The sequence below is a fragment of the Hordeum vulgare genome, chromosome 6H, assembly GCF_904849725.1.
Source record: "Hordeum vulgare subsp. vulgare chromosome 6H, MorexV3_pseudomolecules_assembly, whole genome shotgun sequence".
NCBI lineage: Eukaryota > Viridiplantae > Streptophyta > Magnoliopsida > Poales > Poaceae > Hordeum > Hordeum vulgare.
The window spans coordinates 50,219,880-50,237,644 of NC_058523.1; the positions used below are offsets into that span (position 1 = coordinate 50,219,880).

Here is a 17,765-nt window from a genome sequence, read left to right on the forward strand (position 1 = left end):
CCTCAGCGCTAGAGTTACCGGAAGGGGATATTGATAGTCTCAACATCGCCTCACGCTGCGAGAGGAAAAAATCCTAACGTGAGGGAAGTAAAAAGCCCCGCATGCTTTTCCTTTTCACACAAATGGAACAAGCGCACGAAAAGCAAGCCGCAGTCTAGAAAAGCCCACCCGCCCTGGCCCGGCCCGGTTGCAGCACTGGATGGTACGAAAGGGCCTGAAGCTCAAAGCGAGCGAGCGCACGCACGATGTGAAAGCGTAAAAGCGAAGGAAAAAAAAAAGGAAAAGAGAGAGAGAGAGAGAGAGAGAGAGAGGGGAGGCATCAAAATACCACTGCTGCCACGTTCCCCTCTCCTTCCTCCTCCTCCACCGCGCCGAAACCCTCGCTGCCGCCGCCGCCGCCGCCGCCCCCCTCCAATCCCTCGCCGCGGCGGCGATCACCGCTCCGCCTCCCGGTACCCGCGGCGGACCCTCCCGCCGCGCCATGATCTCACGCCTCCCCGCCCCGGTGCCCGGCGCCGCCCTCCAATGTGAGCCCCTGCCTCCTCCCCCCTCCCCCGCCGAGACCTAGGGTTCTCGCCTTCTCGACAAGGCGACCGACCGGGCGCGCTTCCGTGCTTGCTCTGCTTCTGCTGGACTCCCTTACTTACTTGGCACGCCCTATTTTCCTGCGATTTGCCCCCGTCTTTACCTATTATTGGAGGATTCCCGGGGCGTCTTCCGCTGGCCGGGCTGGGTTGGAATTTGATTTCTTGCCTTCCTTTCCCACCCCGAGTCTCTTGCAAAGAAGCCGCCGCGACTTTTACTGACTGCGCAAATTCAGAGTTGGTCCAAAGCCGGGTCTTTTTATAGTCTTTACGCGCATTCCGCTCCAGATTCTTTTTCTCCCTTTTCTCGATGCGTTTTCCGTACACTGGAATTCTTGACGGCATGTACTGAACCCTACTCAATTCATGTCTGCAATCTTTCACAGAGGAAGGAAGGGAGAAGGAGACCCTCTCTCTCTCTCTTTCATTCGTGCATCCAGGGATGGAGTCCCTCCAAGGGAAGGAGAGCAACGGCGCTGTTCCTGTCTGCAATGGTGGTGGTGGTGCTGCTGCTCCCCCTGCCAAGCAGCAGCTGCCGGAAGGGACCGACGCCCTTCGGTATGCCAACATACTCCGGTCACGCAACAAGTTTGCTGATGCTCTCCAGTTGTACACTACTGTGCTTGACAAGGATGGGGCCAATGTGGAGGCCCTTATCGGAAAGGGGATCTGCCTCCAGGCCCAGAGCCTGCCAAGGCAGGCCTTGGATTGCTTCACCGAGGCTGTCAAGGTCGATCCAAAGAATGCGTGCGCTCTCACGCATTGTGGGATGATATACAAAGACGAGGGTCACTTGGTTGAGGCCGCAGAGGTATGGACCAACATTCTCCCATCTATCTGCTGGCTTGCTGGTTCTTGTCAGCTGTGTCGCAGAAAAGGCAGACTTTGTTTTTTCATAGCATTGTTGTTATTGTTGTCAACAGCTAAACACCGGAAATCTTTGATCCAGTATGTGCCTCGAACCTGATCTATTCCTCCATGTTTACCTGAATGGATGATCGTGCGTTAGTATGTTACCTGAAATTTAGTTTTTTCTTTTCTTCAGAATACAAGTTAGATCTAAAAGCTAATTTAAAGGGCTATTTATGAACTTCCGTTTCACGCTAAGTTTGTCCAAATTAACCATTGTGTCCTGTGTATATTCTCTTGTGTGACGGAATTACTGTTTAACAGTCTAGCTGATGCGGGTAGAAAGCACACAAGTGTTTGCTAAATCAGGGCAGATGGCAACTGCAGCAAAAGAAAGCAGGATTCTGCTCCGAATGTCTATGCATACTATTTCTCCCTTAGAGAACACCAACCCTTTACATTTAGTGTGAGTATAAGAAATTCTAACCAATCTTAGTTCGTTTGGTTAAAACATCATACTGTCCAAAACTGTTAGTAGGGACTGTACATTACGATTTTAAGTTTTTGTTGTTTTACTGTAGCTATTGTGTTGTACAAATTTTATGTTCTAATGGAGAAAAAGCAATCTGCAACAGGCGTATCAAAAAGCTCGAAGTGCGGATCCTTCCTATAAAGCTGCCTCGGAATTTCTTGCTATTGTATTGACCGATCTTGGAACTAGCTTGAAGCTTGCAGGCAATACAGAAGATGGGATTCAAAAATATTGTGAAGCTCTTGAAGTGGATAGCCACTATGCGGTACAATCATCAACTCTAGCCATTATTATTTTTGTCTGTCAATTTAGCATTCTGCTAATTTATACATCTGATTTATGCAGCCTGCTTATTACAACCTTGGGGTGGTTTATTCAGAGATGATGCAATTTGACGTAGCTCTTACTTGTTATGAAAAGGCTGCATTAGAGAGACCATTGTATGCTGAAGCTTATTGCAATATGGGGGTTATTTACAAGAATCGGGGAGAGCTAGACGCAGCAATTGCCTGCTACGACAGGTAAGGTTGCCATTATTTTGATATGAATTGTGCCAATATTCATAAAATAATCTACAACAAGAATGCGTGAAGTTCACCCGTGGCATAACTTTGCTGTACCCCAGGTGCCTGACTATTTCCCCGAACTTTGAGATTGCTAAGAATAACATGGCAATAGCACTAACCGACTTGGGTACAAAGGTGCGGACTTGTCCACTTCTACTGTTGTGTAAATTCTACCGCTTACCATCATTTTTCATTTCTGTTCTTACTTTTACTGTCTGTAACATGGCCTTCAAAGAGGATCATATACTCCTATTCCATTGTTTACTCCATGATATACAGAAGCTCAGCTACAGTTGCATTGTCTTTTGTATACCTTTAGTTGTCTATAGGCAAGTGTTTGTGTTTGATTGAGCACCTTTTGCAACTGGTTAAAGGCATCTGTTTGTGTTTGATTAAGCACCACTATTTTTTTATTAATTATCATTTTAAACATCCGAGATGCTCAGGTTAAAATTGAAGGTGACATCAATCAAGGTGTGGCATATTACAAGAAAGCTCTATTCTATAATTGGCACTATGCTGATGCAATGTATAATCTTGGTGTTGCATATGGTGAAATGTTGAATTTTGAGATGGTGAGTTACTTGAAAATTCCATTAATTTGGTTCTACTATTAGCATTGACTTTTGGCTGACATAATCAACTTATGAGTTTCATGAAGGCTATTGTTTTTTACGAACTCGCTCTGCACTTCAATCCTCGCTGTGCGGAGGCATGCAACAACCTGGGAGTAATATACAAGGATAGGGATAATCTCGACAAAGCCGTTGAATGTTATCAAGTGAGTCTATGCAATTCTCTTCACGTTTATTAGAGTTGTGTTTACTTATTGCCTATTTCCTTCTTTTTTGTAGATGGCCTTGTCAATTAAGCCAAATTTCTCCCAGTCATTGAATAACCTTGGAGTTGTCTATACGGTTCAGGTATGTTCCTATATCATTATTGATTTCTTACATTCTTACCCTGGTTGACTGGTTACATTGCATGTTTAGCTTATTGAAATACATTTTTCATATTTAGGGCAAGATGGATGCTGCCGCGAGCATGATTGAGAAGGCCATACTTGCAAATCCCACATATGCTGAAGCATATAATAACTTAGGTAATGAACAATCAACCTCTGTCATTTTAGACGCTTATAATACTATCATGTCATTTGAAACATGTTCCAGCTAAGAGTCCACGAGTGCTCTGTGACCACCAAGCATCTTTTATAGTTGCACCATACACGACGAGGATACATTGATGCATGAGTATGCATGTATTAGATAAAAACAAACATCATATAGGCAGTATTGAAGGATAGATGTTGCACAAATGATTAACATTGAACAGTAAGCTATAAAATAGTATTCCCTCCATTCACTTTTATAAGATGTTCTAACTTTTCCTGAATTGGATGTCTATATAGACGTGTTTTAGTGTGTTTGTTCACTCATTTCAGTACGTATGTAGTCCATATTGAAATATCCAAAACATCTTATAATTTGGAACGGAGGTAGTAGTAAACAGGGGGCATGGTGGCTATCAGGGGTTTGCTAGGTTTGTCGATTTCATTGGACTTGCTGTGGCCTTCTATTGACTGGTTTTTGGCCCAGAAGTGTCAAGGAATATCATGATTTACTTTAATTTGTTTTGAAAATCAAAATTTGTTCTGTAAAGAACACCTCCCACTTGTCCACGAGCAATGGGTACAAGACTACGCGTATGGAAGCTTTGCAAAAATTAATTTCTTTGAATATTCTTTTGAACATCGATTAGGTGTTTGCGAAGTGACTGACGGTTCACCATTACCCATCATAGGTGTTCTTTACAGAGATGCTGGAAGTATTACGTTATCTGTACAGGCATATGAAAGATGCCTTCAAATAGATCCTGATTCACGAAATGCCGGTCAGGTACTTTGTGAGGACTCAAGCTTGTTATTTAAACTATATTCTGTACTCTTGTATGCCACTATATGAAACTGTATAGCTTACATTCTCTCCTTACATGGTCAACTAACAGAACAACTCTTTGCAGAATCGTTTGCTTGCAATGAACTATATTGACGAGGGCTCAGATGACAAGCTTTATGATGCTCACAGGTCAGTTTATGCACTGTTTGCAATGGAAGTGCCATTTCTATGTTACCATGATTATGTATTTTGATATGGCATTAATACTATTCAGTATTAACTCTATATTTTGCAGGGAATGGGGAAAGCGCTTTATGAAATTGTATGCACAGTATACTAGTTGGGATAACCCAAAAGTCGCTGATCGTCCACTGGTCATCGGTTATGTTTCTCCTGATTTTTTTACTCACTCCGTGTCTTACTTCGTTGAAGCCCCCCTTACACACCATGATTACACAAAGTGCAAGGTGGTCGTGTATTCTGGTGTTGTGAAGGTATATAGATAATCTGTTCCTTGCTAGCTATTCCGGATTTGGAGCACACAGTGCTAATCAACTTATTTTGGCTGACTTGCCTCATTACCCCTTCAACTAAACAAAAACATCAATCCAGTGTCCAACAGCCTAGAGAATCTCTCTATGAAAATTACTTTGGTAACATGAGATGTACAAACTAGAAAAAAAAGTAACTGCAATGTGAAGCTATCAAGTTGGACCTGGGGTTTATCTCATCATTTTAACTTCTGTTCATATACTTTTTTTTTCTGATCATACTTTTATCATTGATGATTCTCTAGGCAGATGCCAAGACCCTTCGATTCAAGGATAAGGTGTTAAAAAAGGGCGGGGTCTGGAGAGATATATATGGTATTGATGAAAAGAAGGTTGCCACCTTGGTCAGAGAGGATAAAGTGGATATACTTGTGGAACTTACTGGTCATACAGCAAATAATAAATTAGGAACAATGGCGTGCCGGCCTGCTCCTATTCAGGTATTTGTGTTCCACGTGGCATTTCAAGGACTTAACTTTATTTTCAGAACAGCTTGCATATGAGCAGTTTTATGCCTATTACTATTATGTTCTGGGATCTTCTATTTGATGCCAATGAATCAATTGCTATCTGACTATTTGCTGAGAAGGGCATTTCTAACTTGGGTATGTATGTCCATGCAGGTTACATGGATTGGTTACCCTAATACGACAGGTTTACCAGCAATTGACTACCGAATAACAGATTCATTGGCTGATTCTCCTAATACAAACCAAAAGTATGCCAGATGCTTTTTATGTAGTTATTCTGTCATGCAGTTTCACCCTATGCGTCTAGAACCTCATACTAATGATTGTCTGCAGGCATGTTGAAGAGTTGGTGCGCCTTCCTGAAAGTTTCCTTTGTTACACTCCTTCTCCAGAAGCTGGGCCAGTTTGTCCCACACCAGCAATTTCAAATGGTTTCATCACGTTTGGTAGTTTTAACAATCTAGCAAAGGTGCATAACAGATTTGTACTCTTTATTTTATCTGTATTGAACCACTCTGTTCACAAAGTTAATTTTTGGCAGATCACACCGAAAGTTATGCAAGTTTGGGCCAGAATATTATGTGCAGTCCCTAACTCGAGGCTTGTGGTTAAGTGCAAGCCATTCTGCTGTGACAGTATCAGACAGAAATTTTTGTCGACACTTGAGGAGTTGGGTTTGGAGTCACTACGAGTTGATTTACTACCACTCATCCATCTCAACCATGACCACATGCAAGCATATTCCTTAATGGACATCAGGTGAGAAGTTGTTTCACTTGTAATATAATTGTGTCATATTTAGGATCTTCTATGTCAAGTCTTAGATGTTTGTCAGGGTGTGCGTTTATATATAAACCTTAGATCCATGCCAATAAATATCATTATCCTATGTTGATCACTGGCAATCCCTTACTATTTTCACGTGAATATTCAGAAAATTTGTTCTCCAATATCGGTGTTCCTCTGAAGCTGATTGAACTTCCATTTGTGTTTTTGCAGCCTAGATACGTTTCCATATGCTGGGACTACCACTACATGTGAATCTCTTTACATGGGGGTTCCATGTGTTACAATGGCTGGTTCAGTTCATGCTCATAATGTTGGTGTTAGCCTACTCACTAAAGTTGGTACGTTCTAACAATAGGCGAACATGATTTTTTTTTCTCCTGCCTGGTTATTTGTAAGGAGCTGCATAACTTTCCACCGTCTAGTTTCTGTGTGACTTATATCTGTTATGGAACCTAAAAAGGGGGATTATCAGGACCTGGATATTGTTGTTGTATAAACATGGGGAATTGTCGACTGAGAATTATTTGTTGCAGGGTTGGGGAGGTTGGTTGCCAAAACGGAGGATGAATATGTTAGCTTAGCACTGGATTTGGCATCAGATGTGAGTGCCTTAGAAGAACTGAGGAAGAGCCTCCGAGAACTGATGATAAAATCACCAGTCTGTGACGGAGAGAGTTTCACACGTGGGCTGGAATCTGCATACCGAAGCATGTGGCATAGGTACTGTGATGGGGATTCACCAGCTCTCAGGCGCCTAGAAGTGTTGGCGGACCAGACGGGCGAAGACTTGAACAAGACGGCTGTGAAACTTGCAGATCTTAAAGCACAGAGAGTGAATGCTACTGCAGAGGAAGATAATCAGTCCCCGGTAACGAAGTTTGACGCCACGTCCAAGGGAGGTGAGCAGCCGCAGCCCCAAATAATGGTGAATGGCGTGACTTCACCTGAAGGTAACCAGGCCGTGAAGGCGCAGCCCCAAATAATGGTGAATGGTGTGAGTTCACCGCACTCCCCTTCCGGGAGATGCGAAGCAAATGGGCACAGCAGCCGATGACCAATGGGATGCTCCATTGATGCAGGCATACACTGATTACTATATAGCTCGAGATGTGCCATTGATGTAAGTCGCTGCTGGGGGTCAATATAGGTGTTGCGGTTGTTGACCTCGGAAACGGGAGTATGTGGTTGTGAAACACTGGTGACCCCTGACTTGTAGCAGATGTAATATAATTCGTGGGGGGATGCTTAGTCTGATTTGTAGAGCTTTATTTACCCCCCTGTAGGTCAGGTGTATGAGTAAAGAGTATATGCCAAGTTGAGTTGGCATGGTAGAAACAGAGAGAAAGGCGTTGGTTGTATATGTAGGAACAGCTTCTAGATTCTCTAAAATTTAACTGAGGCTATTTCAACTTCTAGATTCTCTCTCTCGTCAGTTTAACTGATTTTGTCTTGTCTTTTGAGCATGCATTCTACTCCTTCCGTTCCAAAATACTCCCCCGTCCGGAAATACTTGTTCTAGAAATGAATATAATGAATGTATCTATAACTAAAATAAGTCTAGATACATTCATCTAAGACAAGTATTTCCGGACGGAGAGTGTATAAGTTTTTTTAAAGATTTTACTAAAAAATACATACGGATGTATATAGACATATTTTAAAATGTAGATTCATTTATTTTGCTTCGTGCGTAGTCTCCTAATGAAATCTCTTTAAAGACTTATATTTCATCTGTCTCAAAATTCTTGTTTTAGATTTGTATAGATACAAATGCATCTAGTCAAGTTTTAGTATGTAGATACATTCACTTCTAGATAGAGGTAAGACAAGAATTTTAGGACGAAGGAAGTATTTAGGAACGGAGGAAGTATGATATTGCCAGGGTGGAGCTGCGGACATGATTTTTGTTTCTGTTGGCCTCGTGTAATTAAAAGCGTCGCAATTTCACAGAATGATAGCAAAACTCATGAGAAACGGTGTCGGCTTTAGTTTAGCACTATATAAGATGTCACAATGCACAGGAAAGACAGCTGCAATGCATTCCTGGTCAATGATTATTCTTTTTTTTCTTCTTCTTCAAATGGAGGACCATTGTAAAATCATAATTTTTCCTAAGTAGTTTTGACGGTTGATGATAATGTCCCTTGCGGATTAATCGTGTGCATTAAGCTTTCAAAAATTATCAGGTTGTACGAGATGGTTTTCATCCCCTCAATGATTAAAAAAGAAGATATTGTTTTTTGTATCAATTTAGTGTTGATGGACTTGAGTCATAGGAAAATCCATACTATCAAGAGGGGATCCACATTTGTAAAAGTTGAGAGGAACTATCACGTACACATTTGCACCCCATCTGTTTCTTGGCATTTTGGAGCTTTTATTTTGCCTCAAAGACCCTCAGGGTCATATAAGCGAAAGTACCGCTCCCTGTAGTATCGGATCTACTATCGCTTATATTATCTTTCTCGCGTCTTCGGTGCCCTGGCCCTTTTTCAGCGAAAGTACCGCTGGGAGTGGAGCAGTAGTACCGCTCGGGCGGTAGCCGCCCTCCTCTTTCGGTCCCACTTTCGCTTATTTTTGCTCTCTCATGTCTTCGGCACTCGAGCAGATTTTGAGCGGCAGCAATGAGCGGAAGTACCGCTCCGACCGGTACTGACGCGCATCCCTTCTCATTTCTGTGCATCACTAGTGAAATCACGCCATCTCGCATTATGTGAGGGTGTGAGAAGAATACGGTGGCCTTAGTGGCATCTTGGGGGCATTGTGCCTCCACACCGCTCCAACGGAGACGTACTTTCCCTCAAAGGGAAGGAACTTCGATAACACATCCTCGTCTTCATCTGTTTCACTTATGGTTACTTCTTATCTTTACCTTATATTTGTTCTTGCTTATTATTGTTGTTGTTAGCATCATATATGTTGCTCACCTAGTTGCATATCTAGACAACCTATTTGTTGCTAAACTTAATTTCTTAAAGGAAAGCCAAAAATTGGTAGTTGCCTATTCACCCCCACCTCTAGTTAACCATATCGATCCTTTCAATTGGTACGAGAGCTACGTCTCTTGATTAAGGGTTTCATCATCCAAAGAGTATGGTTGACGAAGGGGGTCGGGTTGTGGAGTCACCCGAGGTCGTGGATGCGAACACGATCTCCCGAGAGGATCTAAATGATGCTATGTCCTCACTTAGATCGACGGTGGCTACCGAGGTCAGATCCATGCTTAAATATTCCCTTGAAGGGCTCATACTTCCTACCTACTCGTTGCGAGTGGTTAACCCCACTCCTTTGGAGTCGGATGCCAACTCGGATAAGGAGAGGGTCAGTAGTGATAAGAGTAATTTGCCTCAAGGAACGAGCGGGGCGGATACCTATGCCTCGGTTCCCCCTCCCGTGGTCTATGGACGACCGGTTCACCCATCACATATTAGTAACCTTGGTCCTCGTCCTAAACTTGTTAAGAATGCTTTTCCTAATTGGGGTTTTCGTATCAAGGCTCATTTGAATCACAATTTAACACAACTTTGGAGAATCATTGAGCAAGGGTACTACCCACATGATCCAAGCAGCCTCACTCCAAGAGAAGAGGTCGACAATCAACTCAATCACTCCGCCTTGTTCATACTTCAAGCGGTTGTCCCCATTGAAGATCTTGCTCACTTGCGTCCTTTCACTCGTGCTAAATATTGTTGGGAACACATTATTTCCACGTAAAAGGGTAGCTCGAGTATTATATGATCCAACTTTGAAGTGATCCTAGATGAGACCGATGAATTTGCAATGCTTGATGATGAGGACCCTCGTGAGCTTTACCCGAGAGTGATAACTCTTGCCGTTGCTCTTTAGGATCATGGAAGCAAGGATGTGGATGGCAATTGGATCAAGCGGAAGTTTTTCAAGGCCATCATGCCATTCAACAAGGCCATGTCCTCCGTCATGTGCCAAAGACCAGACTTCCATTCCTTGTCCTCGAGCAATGCGTTGGATGAGTTCATTGCCATGAACATATTGAACAAGACCGTTAACAACGCTCTAGCTCGTGTCCAACGGTCAAGAAAAGACTCCTCCAATTTTGCTTTGAAGGCGAAGGCTGTTTCGGAGGAAGATGGAGAAGAAGAGGAGGAAAGTTGTCCCGAAGACACCAAAAATGCTTACCACGAGCACGTGGCTCTTGCGTCAAGGCAATTTTGGGGCAACAAGAGAAACTCAAGGCCCAACTTCTCCAAGAAAAACTCAAGTGGGTCCAAGGGCAAGCAACGCGTGCGTACTTGCTACAACTGTGGCAATGTGAGTCACTTTGTTGCAAATTGTCCATATGAGAAGAGGGAAGACAATGGTGGAAAGCTTATTCACAAAGACAAGGCCAAGTCCTTCCCCAACAAGTACAACTTCTACAAGAAGATGCCCAAAAGGTGTTGGTGGCTCAAGAAGAGCACCTCTCCGATGAGGATGATGATGATGATGCAAGTGGTGAAGTAATGGCAATGGCCACGATGGCCATTGCACCCTCTTCTCCAAGAAAGGTGTCCCTCTTCAACGCCCCAACGAGAACCACATTGCCAAGTGCCTTATGGCCAAGACATCCAACAAGGTAACCTCCAACACCAAAACTACCATTTCCACTATCCCTTCTGCTATGGATAGTGGAGATGAAAAAAGGAGGTAAATGTCGAGGAAAATTCCTTTGATAGATTCATGAGAAAGATCAAGGGTAACACCAAGAAGCATTTTTTTGCTCTCTTGGAACAACTAGGTGAGGCTAGTGACCTCATTAAATCTCATGAAGAAACTATCTCTACGTTACAAGGGCATAGTCGTGACTATGGGGATGAGATGGAGGATCTTTCCATTGCTCTTGAGGAAGAGCAAGGTCTTTGTTTGAATCTTGAGGAGTCACACAATGATGACCTTGCTAAATTACAAAAAGATCTTGATCATGCTTGTGTTCTTTCTTGTGTGCTCAGATCTGAAAAGGTTGCACTTGGGGTTGATCATGATAGGCTCAAAGGGGAGTTTGTTGCTACCTCTTGAGCTTGCGTTGGTTTTTCCCTTGAAGAGGAAAGGGTGATGCAACACAGTAGCAGTAAGTATTTCCCTCAGTTTGAGAACCAAGGTATCAATCCAGTAGGAGTATCAAGCGAAGTCTCTAAAGTACCTGCGCAAAAACAACAAACTTGCACCCAACGCTACAAAGGGGTTGTCAATCCCTTCACGATTGATTGCAAGGTGATATGTGAAGGCGGAAAGTGCAACAAAGTAAAAGTGTAAGCCTGTAAATATGATGTGAAGTAGACCCGGGGGCCATAGTGTTCACTAGAGGCTTCTCTCATGATAGCAAATATTACGATGAGTGAACGAATTACTGTCGAGCAATTGATAGAACCGCGCAAAGTCATGACGATATCTAAGGCAATGATCATACATATAGGCATCACGTCCGAGACAAGTAGACAGATACTTTCTGCATCTACTACTATTACTCCACACATCGACCACTATCCAGCATGCATCTAGTGTATTGAGTTCATGACAAACAGAGTAACGCCTTAAGCAAGATGACATGATGTAGAGGGATAAATTCATGCAATAGATATAAACCCCATCTTTTTACCCTTGATGGCAACAACACGATGCGTGCCTCGCTACCCCTTCTGTCACTGGGTGAGGTCACCGCACGGTATGAACCCAAAACCAAGCACTTCTCCCATTGCAAGAATCATAGATCAAGTTGGCCAAACAAAACCCACAACTCGAAGAGAATTACAAGGATACGAAATCATGCATATAAGAGATCAGAAGAAACTCAAATAAGATTCATAGATAATCTGATCATAAATACACAATTCATCGGATCTCGACAAACACACCGCAAAAGAGGATTACATCGGATAGATCTCCATGAAGATCATGGAGAACTTTGTATTGAAGATCCAAGAGAGAGAAGAAGCCATCTAGCTACTAGCTATGGACCCGAAGGTCTTTGGTGAACTACTCATGCATCATCGGAGAGGAAATGGTGTTGATGAAGAAGCCCTCCATGTCCGAATCCCCCCTTCGGCAGGGCACCAGAACGTGCCCCAGATGGGATCTTGCAGGGACAGAAGCTTGCGGCGGCGGAAAAGTATTTTCGTGGCTCTCTCCCGTGGTTTTGGATTTTTCGAGGATTTATAGGCGGAAGAAGTAGGGCAGAGGAGACACAGGGGGCCCACAAGCGTGCTAGGCGCGCCCCCAGGCCGCGGCTAGGGGGCTTGTGGCCTCCCCTGGTGCCCTCTGCCTTGGTTCTCAAGCTCCCTGCGTATCTTCTGTTCTGGAAAAGATCTTTTCGGAGGTTTTATTCCGTTTGGACTCCGTTTAATATTCTCCTCTGAAAAGGGTCAAAACACGAAAAAAACAGGAACTGGCACTTGGCAGTGAGTTAATAAGTTAGTCCCAAAAAAGATATAAAAGGCATACAAAACATCCAAAGTTTGACAAGATAATAACATGGAACCATCAAAAATTATAGATACGTTGGAGACGTATCATTTGTCATACTTGACAATTCTCACAAAGCTTTGAAGAGTGCGCATGCTTCTCTAAAAGAGTCTCATGCTCAACTCCAAGTAAAACTTACTAAAGAAATAACAACGTGTCCTCCTTTCGTGCTAATTGATAATGTTAATGCTACTAACCCTTGTTGTGAGCATGTGCATCTTGTGGAGGAGAATGCCAAGTTAAAGGAGCAACTTGATAAAGGCCTTGTGACATGCATCCAAGGCAAAAAGAATCTTAATGACCTTTTGAGCAATCAAAAGGAAGTGGTTGCAAAGGAGGAGTTGGTTTACTCCCAAGTCCAAGAAGAACAAGAAGATCAAGACCAAGAAACCTCCCCCGATCAAGGAAACCTTTGTTAAATCCTGGCAGGGTACTCATGAGAAGAAGGACAAAGCTAAGGGTGGTAATGCCAAGAAGGGCAAAACTCTCCCTTCCAACAATGCCGGTGACTTTAACCCCTCTATTGTTTTATGCCGTTCTAGTGATGGAAATGTCTTTGATATTTTTTTTGGTTCTCCTTATGAGTACATTCAATGGTCTATTTGGGTTCCTAAGATCCTTGTTACTAACTTGAAAGGAACCATTAAAGAATGGGTACCTAAATCCAAGCATTGATCTCATGTAGGAGTTTGCTTCCGGTGGAGTGTCATGGTTTCTTGATAGTGGAGCAACAAATCATATGACCAGAAGCAAGGACATGGTGGTGGACGTTCATCCTGACCGATGTGTGGCCACTCAAGTCTCCTTTGGTGATGATGCAATTTCAAAGGTATTGGGTCCTTGAAAGGTGGTAATATCACCGGAACTTTCCATTGAGAATGTCATGCTTGTTGATATCCTTGCATACAATTTACTCTCTGTTAATTAACTTGCACTCATGTTTTTTTACTTTCTCTGGTGTTGACACCATGACATTTTGTGGAGCAAGACTCTTAAAGTAGCATTTTCTCGGCATGTCGAGAATGGTATTTATGTGGTTAACTTCTTGGAGCGACCCACTAGGACCGCGACTTGCTTAATGGCTAAAGTTGATGTGGGATGGCTTTGGCATCGCCGGCCATCCCACGTCAATATGAGATCTTTGCAAAGTATCCTCAAAGGGGGTCACGTTCATGGACTAACAAATGTGAGTTTTGCCAAATATCGTGCTTGCACTGCGTGCATTGAAGGAAAGCTACATGAGACGATTCATCGTACCATGACTATCATCTACTTGAAGAGGACCTTGGAGCTCCTTCACATGGTCTCTTTGGTCCTCCAACTTTCGATAGTCTTGGGGGAAGAAAATATTGTTTGGTGATTGTGGATGATTACTCAAGATATACTTGGGTATACTTCTTCAAGAGGAAGAGTGAGACCCAACAAACCACCATCAACTTTCCAATGAAGCTCAACGTCAACATGAGGCAAATATATTGATGATTAGAAGTGACAGTGGCATCGGATTCAAGAACTACACCGTGAATGAGCTTCTTAGTGATGAGGGGATCAAGCACCAATACTCTCCACCATATACCCCTCAACAAAATGGTGTAGCGAAAAGGAAGAACCGAACATTGATGGATGCGACAAGGACCATGTTGGTGGAGTTCAAATTTCCGTACAACTTTTGGGCCGAAGCCATCAACACCGCATGTCATGCATATAATCGGCTCTACCTCTACAAAGTCTTGAACGAGACTCCTTATGAAATTATTACCGGCAACAAGCCCAACCTCAAGTACTTCTGGGTGTTCAGTTGTAACTGTTTCATTCTCAAGAAAGGTGCTTGGTTGTCTAAATTTGAACCTAGAGCTCAAGAGGGCATATTTGTTGGTTATGCTACAAACTCTCATACTTACCATGTCCTCAACAAGTCCAATGGACTCATTGAGGAGATGTGTAATGTGTAGTTTGATGAAAATAATGGTTCCCAAGCGGAGCGAAGTCGTCTTTGTGATACAGGTGATGAAATCCCTCCCCAAGCCATAAGAATAATGGGCGTGGGACACTTCCTACCTGTTTAGGAACCCCTTGTGGATGAAGGAGAAGGACAATGTTCCACTCAAGTGGAACCATCACCGACGCAAGACCTGCATGCTTTCGAAGAACAAAGTGAAGACCCTCAACCTTGTGATCAAGACCAAGGACAAGATCAAACTCATGATGGTGGTTCACTAAGTGATGTACTAGAACAAGCTCACTCCTCCGAGCAAGCTGAAGATCAAGAGCAAGCCCAAGATCAAGAGCAATCTCAAGGTCAAGACCAAACTCAAGATAAAGAGCAAGCTCACAATGGAGGTCAAGGTCACAAAAATGTTCCTCCTCAACCTTCCATGTAGGAGTTTCTAGAAAGACATGCCACCAAGAATGCTGCCAAGCTTAAACATAAACAACACATCTTGGAGAAAGTCTATGGTAGATTGAATAGAGGGGTAACCACTCGTAGACAATTAACAAACTTTAGTGCACATCATGCATTTTTTTTCTTGCATTGAACCCCTAAAGGTACAAGAAGCGCTCGAGGACATGGAGTAGCTTGAAGCCATGAATGATGAACTCAACAACTCCGAGCATAACAACATGTGGCGGTTGGCGACAAGACCAAAGGAGAACCATAATGTCATTGGAACCAAATGGATCTTTAATAACAAGAAAGATGAAAATGGTGTCATCATTCGCAACAAGGCAAGATTAGTAGCACAAGGCTACTCCTAAGTCGAGGGTATCGACTACGGTGAAACATTTGCTCCCGTTGCTCGCCTTGAATCAATTCACATGTTGCTTGCATTTGGTTCTCATCATAATTTCAAGTTATATCAAATGGATGTGAAGAGTGCATTTATTAATGGTCCCCTTAAGGAGTTGGTATATGTTAAGCAACCCCCAGGGTTCGAGGATCCCAAGTTCCAGAATTATGTATACGTTCTCGATAAGGAACTCTATGGCCTTAAACAAGCCCCCCATGCGTGCTATGAGCACCTTACCGAGATATTGCAAGATCGTGGGTTTGAAATTGGGAAAATTGATCCCACTCTTTTCACAAATAAGGTCAAAGGGAGCTTGTTCATATGCCAACTATATGTTGATGATATTACCTTTGGTTCTCCTAACAAAGATTTTAATGAAGAGTTTGCCGCACTAATGACCACAAAGTTTGAGATGTCTATGATGGGAGAGTTGAATTTCTTCCTTGGATTTGAAGTCAAGCAATGAAGTCAAGGAACCTTCATCAATCAAGCAAAATATACTCAATACATGCTCAAGAGGTTCAAGATGGATAAACTCAAACCGGCCAAGGCAAACACTCCCATGCCACTCAAATGCCAACTTGAATTAGATCCCAATGGTAAAGCTGTGGATCAAAAGGTATATCGCTCTATGATTGGCTATTTGCTTCACCTTTGTGCATCTAGACTGGATATTATGTTGAGTGTGGGAATTTGTGCATGATTTCAATCCACACCAAAGGGAAGTCACTTAGTGTCTGTCAAGCGAATCTTTCGATATTTGGCTCATTCCCCAAACTTGGGCTTATTGTATCCCAAAGGTGCTTCATTTTATCTCATAGGATATTCGAACTCGGATTGTGCGGGAGACCATGTGGAGAGGAAGTCAACTTCCGGAGGTTGCCAATTCCTTGGTCGCTCTCTCGTAAGTTGGTCTTCAAAGAAACAAAACCGTGTTTCTCTCTCGTCCACCGAGGCCGAGTATGTAGCTACTGAAAGTTTCTCTGCTCAGTTGCTTTGGATGAGGCAAACTTTAAAGGATTACGGTGTCACTCATGACAAAGTGCCTCTTTATTGTGTTAATCAAAGTGGTATCTCGATCTCCAACAACTCGGTTCAAAACTGCAAGACGAAGCACATTGATATTCATCATCATTTCATTAGGGATCATATCTAAGCATGGGGAGATTGATCTTATTCACCTCATAACTAATGAACAACTTGCACATATTTTCACGAAGCCATTGGATGAAGCAAGATTTTTCGAGTTAAGGCATGAGCTAAATATCATTGATTCGAGCAATGTGGGTTGAAATTAGGCACACCCTACCACTCTCATCATACTATATTGTTTATATGTAGGCATGGATTTAGGGGTAGTGTTGTTCTCTGAAAGCACATTTGCTCCCTACGGTGGTTTTTATAATTGATCACAACATTATGCATCATTGGACTAATGTGTTTTCCAAGTATATTTCAGAAAAGTTCAAAAGATGCTATGGCTTAAGGTTTTTGTGGAGATGCACCTTGATGCAAGAAAGGAATAATATTGGCTCAAGCTTCAAGGTAGAAGACTCTTCATTTTATATTTGTGAGAAATCACTTTTGAGTCCATAGGAAAACCAATACTATTAAAAGGGGGTGAGGTAGTAAAATGAACTGATTGCTCAAATGCTCAAAGTTAGACACCAAAACACTCAGTCATTTTTCCCACATATCCACTCTGTCAAGTTCCACATTCACAAATTCGGTGTCACCAACATTTCCACATCGGACCCACCGAGTTTGAACCTCAGACAGAACCCTAGCCATTCCCACTAAATCGATGCAACCGAAACTGCATCGGTGCTATAGTGTTTCGGTGACCAGCATTCTGTTGCCAAGATACACAAAATCAAAAGTTCCAAGTTTGAGTATCGGTGCCACCTAGTTTGGCTATCTGACCGTTAGTCACCTTTTTGTGTCACCGAGTTGTATATATCGGTCTCACCGAGATTAAAAAGTTCACACCTTTAGTGCTAGTCGGTACCACCGTTTTTCCAACTTCGCTGTCACCGAGTTTGCTCTTCTGTGTGTAACGGTTGGATTTTGGCTGCTGCCTATATATACCCCTTCACCCACCTCTCATTCGTGGGAGAAGCACTCAGAACACACACTTCATTTCCAGATCCATTTTCCGAGAGAGAACCACCTACTCATGTGTTGAGACCAATATATTCCAATCCAATCATTTGAAACTTGATCTTTAGCCTCCCCAAACTGCTTTCCACCAAATCAACCTCTC

The 17,765-nt window shown here is 42.9% G+C and overlaps 1 protein-coding gene across 1 annotated transcript; it reads left to right on the top strand.

The window, feature by feature from the left end:
• Positions 1-284: 284 nt before the first annotated feature.
• On the top strand, positions 285-7,654 carry LOC123406158 (probable UDP-N-acetylglucosamine--peptide N-acetylglucosaminyltransferase SPINDLY). The gene is made up of 18 exons (XM_045099635.1): positions 285-527; positions 971-1,395; positions 2,069-2,230; positions 2,311-2,486; positions 2,591-2,666; positions 2,978-3,106; positions 3,193-3,312; positions 3,386-3,454; positions 3,552-3,633; positions 4,335-4,429; positions 4,554-4,618; positions 4,725-4,923; positions 5,226-5,420; positions 5,604-5,698; positions 5,784-5,919; positions 5,992-6,209; positions 6,450-6,577; positions 6,773-7,654. The coding sequence occupies exons 2-18, from the start codon at positions 1,027-1,029 to the stop codon at positions 7,291-7,293; spliced, it is 2,835 nt and encodes a 944-aa protein (XP_044955570.1). The 5' UTR covers positions 285-527; positions 971-1,026; the 3' UTR covers positions 7,294-7,654.
• Positions 7,655-17,765: the final 10,111 nt, after the last annotated feature.

What these genes read in the sequence shown, in the direction of transcription:
- LOC123406158 (XM_045099635.1), top strand. Translation starts at nt 1,027, where the DNA reads ATGGAGTCCCTCCAAGGGAAGGAGAGCAACGGCGCTGTTCCTGTCTGC. An exon ending in GCAATTGCCTGCTACGACAG is followed by an intron (nt 2,487 to 2,590) that starts GTAAGGTTGCCA and finishes GCTGTACCCCAG; the next exon opens with GTGCCTGACTATTTCCCCGA. An exon ending in GTTTTAACAATCTAGCAAAG is followed by an intron (nt 5,920 to 5,991) that starts GTGCATAACAGA and finishes AATTTTTGGCAG; the next exon opens with ATCACACCGAAAGTTATGCA.